The sequence below is a fragment of the Danio rerio genome, chromosome 21 (assembly GCF_052040795.2).
Source record: "Danio rerio strain M-AB ecotype USA chromosome 21, GRCz13ab, whole genome shotgun sequence".
In the NCBI taxonomy this organism is placed as follows: Eukaryota; Metazoa; Chordata; class Actinopteri; order Cypriniformes; family Danionidae; genus Danio; species Danio rerio.
In genome coordinates this window covers 26,948,174-26,954,173 of record NC_141041.1, presented here as the reverse complement: position 1 = coordinate 26,954,173, position 6,000 = coordinate 26,948,174, and the positions used below count along the sequence as shown (strand labels likewise).

General features: G+C 41.8%; 1 protein-coding gene across 2 annotated transcripts; it reads left to right on the top strand.

Moving 5' to 3' along the window:
- The first annotated feature begins 454 nt into the window (after nt 1-454).
- Nucleotides 455-4,962, top strand: npas4b (neuronal PAS domain protein 4b). Of its 2 annotated transcripts, NM_001423854.2 has the most exon segments (8): nt 455-1,080; nt 1,665-1,819; nt 1,898-2,000; nt 2,204-2,495; nt 2,585-2,694; nt 2,825-2,960; nt 3,147-4,501; nt 4,600-4,962. In NM_001423854.2, coding segments are annotated over 8 exon segments (2,535 nt in total). In that variant the 5' UTR covers nt 455-722; the 3' UTR covers nt 4,626-4,962.
- The last annotated feature ends 1,038 nt before the right edge of the window (nt 4,963-6,000 follow it).

Genomic DNA, 6,000 nt, shown 5'->3' with positions numbered 1-6,000 from the left:
ATAAAGCAATATATATATATATATATATATATATATATATATATATATATATATATATATATATATATATATATATATATATATATATATATTTTTTTTTTTTTTTTTTTTCCCTCATAAAATACTTTATGCTTCTCAAACTTTTAAATACCAAACTGGGTCATTTCGGAATGGCTGTATATTGTCGTGATCCGTCAATTGCTTTAACTGTAAAATGCATTCAATTGAGCATGTCTAGTGCGGAGGAGGGGGTCTGTCGTGGGGAAAAAACACTTATTTTTAAAATCGTGGTTATTGTTTGTTTTCTATTTTCATTGCATGGGTGGCATGATGTAACTGTTTGTGATTTATCTGCCTCCTACTAATCGCGCTGATTAAGGAGCGCAACCACTGGTTCAATTAACATATCTCAAAAAATGTTAAATATAACTTCTTACTTCCAAAGCCGTCCTGTGTTTCCCTGAAGCCCAGCAGCGAGATTCAGTCATACATGCACCTGCTCCGAGCGCGCAACAGGGCGGAGAGTTTGGACCGCTGCCTGCCTTTAGATTTGTCCAAATCTGGCTCTGCTCGCTGAAAGGGATCCCGTATTTATTCTACGTCACCATCACAGCAGCAAAACGAGAAATACTTGGAGATCTGATTCAAGTCCATCTTTTTGCGCGCGCCCCCTCCCATCAGTTCCTAAGGCGCGCGCTCTCTATATAAACGATCTGGAGGCAATGTTTTCATCAGAAAGCAGACCAACAGTAAAACTACCGGATAAATGGGCAAAGAAACGATGGTTTTTCCAATTGCTGAGTAGTTTATCCAAAACTTTAAAGAAGTTATGTTCGAGTAGCTCCCATTGTAGCGGTTTTCACTTGATTATTCGTCCGTTTCAACGATTCTTCGGACTCGAGAAAATGTACCGGTCCACTAAAGGAGCCTCGAAAGCTCGGAGGGATCAAATCAACGCGGAAATCCGCAGCTTGAAGGAACTTCTGCCCATCTCTGATGCTGACAAAGCTCGTCTTTCCTACCTTCACATAATGTCACTGGCCTGCATTTACACAAGGAAGTCCGTCTTTTTCTCTCAAGGTAGGGTTGAACTGACAAATTGTGGTTTTGTGTTGGTGGTAAATATTTTACAGTTGTGTTTTTAGATCTATGTCTTGATTTGTAGATTCTTTAAAGAATAATTTAGGGCGTACTTTCTTAAACTACTTTCTTAAACTTATTTTATTTTTTTTAAATGTATAAGATAAACTCCTAACATATTGTGTTTCAAATGTGGTCCTTATTTGAGTAAAATATGTTCAATCCTTTATTAAAATCAACTTTAAAATCAAATGTTGTTTTTTTTTTTAATTTTGACCTTAATTTGAGTTGAAAGAACCCTGTATTTGCTTAAATATAGTATGTTATACCTGTAGTGCAACAGCAACAATAATAAAAACATCAATATAAAGAATAATAAAATGTCTTTTTTCATTTTTTACCATTTAAAATGTATATAAAAAAACAATGTTCAGATGTTTGTCAAATAAAATAAGTTTTTCTTTCTGCATTGTGAGCAATCTCTGTCCAGAGTTCTGAAAGTTGCTCTGTCTATGGTGCTGATATTGACCTGTCTGTATGGATGTTGCTTTAACATTATTCCTTTTCTTTTTTATCCTCATCAGCTGCAGCAGGTCACGATATGAGCGGAAGCCTCTTGTCTTTGCCAGAGCTCTCGGATCTCTTACACACACTCCCAGGATTTCTCCTAGTGCTGACAAGTGAAGGAAAACTTCTGTATCTGTCGGACAATGTCGCAGAGCACCTGGGTCATTCCATGGTGAGGAGCATCAGTGCATATTTAACATTTATTTTATTTATTAATTGTATGTGAAACTAAATATGTATGTTTCTTCAGGTGGATCTGGTGGCTCAGAGTGACAGCGTGTATGATATTATAGACCCGGCTGATCACTTCATCATGAGGGGCAACCTTGTGCCAATCACCACACCTGACACAGGTACTTTCAAATAGAACCACTAAGGATTATTGCATTCTTAAAATAGGTAGTGATCAGCAAGTAAAATTTACCTATGAAGAGTACTTGATTATTGTTTTGAATTGACCAAAACATTTTATTGAATTATGCCACAAAGTAATGTCTAAAGTCATAACAATTCAGCATTTGATGTAAAAACACTTTTATTATTTGTTTTTGTCCAGACCGCCTCTTTCGCTGCCGGTTCAGCACTTCAAAGTTTGTAAGAAGGCAGGGATCTGGCAACAAACAAGCGCTTGTTCGGGCTCGCTGCCTGCCTCCTCCATACCATGCATCCCCCTACTGGACATCCAACCCAGTGTGGGTGTGTTTCTGCTCCCCATTGGAAGCTAGCATGCCTCAGCTATCATCATCCAGGAACCCTCTTCCGACTCCACCAGCGGAGCAGTCTTTTCTGCTGTCCTGTTTCCAGTCTCAGCACAGCCGAGACATGAGGATCCACACAGTTCAGGACAGGTACAGTGTAGTCCCATCAAGCTGTTTGATGATAAGTGTGTGTGTTTGAGTGTGAAGAAATAATTGGTGTCTCTCTCTCTCTCTTACAGTGTAAGTGTTTATCTTGGCTATGACATCGAGACTCTGCGTTCCCGCTCGTGGTACAGTCTGATTCATCCTCGCGATCTCTCGCACGCCTCTGCACAACACTGCACCCTGTGTGAGTATTTATTTATTTGTCTGTTTTAATTTTTACAGTGTTAGTTGAGAGTGTAAGATTTATACTGTGTATCAAAGGTCTGACTGTGGTGAATTTGGGTTATTGATTGGTCATTGATTTTGTTATTCAGTGCATAATGGAGGCGAGAGGCAGGTGGAGATGGTGGTCCAGGTGGAGGCAGCAGATCACTCTTGGATTTGGCTCTACATTGTTCTTCAGCTGGAGACTGGAGAATATCCCATCAACAGCCACAACTATGTCATAAGGTATAAATAAGGCCAATCTTTAAGCTTTATGATGTGAAATAAAAGCAGTTCCGTTTACTTTTGTAGTTAATTTTGATGTAATAATAATAATAATGAATACATGTTCAGATTTTAAACGATTATTATGTTTATTATTAATTATCTATTGAATAATCTTAACAATATGTTATTATTTTCCTTCCTCAGTGAGTCTGAAGCCTGGTCGGTACGTCAGCAGTTGCACTCAGAGCAGAACCAACTGGCTCTCCTGTACCAGGAGTCACGCCAGAGCTCTGACCCTCTGTCCAGCCCAGATCAGGTCTTCACGCCCAGCAGCAGTGGCCTGTCCTCCCAGTCCTTCGACTTCAGCTTCACCACTTCTGGACGAAGCTCCTCTGAAGAGCTCCCTGGTACCTCTGCCCCATCCAGCATGACATTCGACCCACTTGAGGGCGAAGAGATCCACCCACAGTCACACGGTGGTGGTCACCAGATGTGGCGATCAGCCATGACCATTGCCCCCGAACATCTAAGTAACATCAACCTTTCTACTGTTCCCCAATCCCAAGTTGCCCCTCCACCCCTTCCTCCATTCAAAGCTCCTCCAAAGCGCCAAAGATCAGAGGAGTTTATCTGCACCCCTCCTTACACCCCAAGACTCAGTGGGGGGAGTTTCATATTTGGTGATGAAACCTTAAGACCATCAGATCATAGCAAATCAGCTAAAATGAGGCAGTCTATAACCTCAGCCACCAACATTGGCCCTGCTCAACCCTGCCGCAAGCGTCTTTATGAAACTTTGCCTCCTACACCAGATAGCCCAGGCAGTGACGAATGCATTCTCATGGCGCTGCCGGAAATCAGAGGCCCTCTCTATGTAGATGTCCCCCATTTACCATTTCACGCTCCCCCAGAAGGCCTTCTAACCCCTGAGGCCTCACCCACCAAGAAGCCCTGTTTGAGTTTCTTCCCTCGGGAAGACGAAACTGAAAGAGAGCGAATGGAAATCTCGCTTCTGGCTCAGTACATCAGCACTTTAGCTGAAGGTTTCTGTCACAGCCACCCACAAGGCGCATCAGCTCCCCCTCATCACGCCAACTCCTCTCTGGCTCACATTGATGTCTTAATGTTTGAGGAGAAAGCAGTGGATGACATCCCTCTGCCAAATCTGCCATCCACCTCTCCAGTGCCTCCCTCGCCTTACTCATCAGTGCCATCCTACTCCCAGTGCCGCAGCTCCCCTGTCCAGGAGGAGGCGGCGCTGACTCTGATTGGTGTTAACCACCTCTGTAGCGTCCAGTTGACGCACTGTAATCGCATGACCGAGGGTGGGCTGCAGGATGGTGAGAGACCCGACGAGGACATGGAGATGATGTCCTCCCAAAGGTCCAGTGAAGCTCCTGCCCTTACCCCTGCTCTGCCTTGTGCCCAGTCCCTCTTAGAGGAGCTGGTCACCATGGAACCTGTGTTTGGGGCAGCTGTCCCGATGACTCCTGCCGACAGGCAGCAAGATGAGTTGTATCAACTCCCTCATCAAGGCGGACCACAGATGTTCTACCAAGGTGAGTGAAGATCACCTTTTTGCGATTGATGTTCCAATAAGTCAAAGTTTTCATATCTAATCTCTGTGTTTGTCTTTTTTTTGTCTCTTTTCCTTTAGATGGAACCGGTGATCACATGTTTTAACATAAGTCTGTGACTTAATCGATGAAGTATGGCATATTGTCATCTTTTACAAATTTATTTTTCTGGAATAATGTGTTAGAGCTGTATCAAAAGTGTATAAAGATTTATTTATGTTTAAATCTCAATATCATGAAGTCACATGAACATGCATCCTATTCATATTGGACTGTCACTTTGGGGGAAAGTACTTAAAGTAACATAAAGGCAATTGCCACTTTGTATTCACTTATAGTGAAGATTGTGCTGGAAGAATATGTTTATGAATAACAATTGTATCTTCGTAGAGTTCTACGGTCAAGTAGAGGATTGATTCCTACAGTACTTTTCATTGTGCCTGTGCATGAAAATCTTCATAATAAACTATATTGTTTTATGATGTTTTGTCTTTTATGAGTTGTTTGAAGATCCAGAAGACAGGACTTCCTTAAACAGTTTACAATAAAGGTTATATTGTGCATTATGAACAAAGCTAGCCAAAAGGTAGCACTTCTGAAGTGCCGTAAATGAAACAGACATGATTTTGTCTGGCTAGTATGTTTCACTTTGTCTTTACGGTTTGGAAACACATTGATAGTCTAAAGCAAAGTTCACCAAACCTATTCCTTGAGGTCCAGTGTGCTGCAGGGTTTAGCTCCAACTTGCCTCAACACACCTGCCTGGAAGCTTCAGGCATGCCTAGTAAGACCTTGATTAGATTGTTCAGGTGTGTTTATTTAGGGTTGGGGCTAAAATCTGCTGGACCCTCTAGGACCAAGTGTAGTTACCTCAGCTTAAAAATTGCAGAAGTTCTTAAAAAGGAAAAGGGGATATTAATATTTTGCACACTCATTGTTTGAGAAATCTGAAATGGTTCTTCTATGACATTTAAACACCCCCTCCCCCTTTACTTTTAATAGTGCATTAGCTGTACCACATTTCTTCTCTCCATAAAGAATGTCCTTGAATTCTATGCTCTCCTGTTTTCCAAATATGCATATGAGTGTCAATTAAATGCATCAAAGCAAGGTTCATCGTTGTTCGATCATTGTTGCTGCCCCCTCTATTGTTTCCTCCTCTCTCACACTTTCATTCACTGCTTTTTTAGAGTGTCACCATGGTTTCCTAGGACCGACTGACGCAGATGATGAGGTGCTATCTGTTTTTTTCTGACGTAGGCTCTTGACTCAGAGGCACAGTGGAGACAATCAGCCTCCTACACGCATATATGTCCGCTGAACACATGCTGTACAGTGAATAGTCAGCCCACACTTTCCCATTATACCTGTAAGCTCACGATAATACCCTATATGGCCTTTCCTCTCAATATCTGCTTCCATTTTTTCCTCTTGTTGCTGGGGGAAGCGAGATCTTCCTTTCGTAATCTCAACCTCCGGTG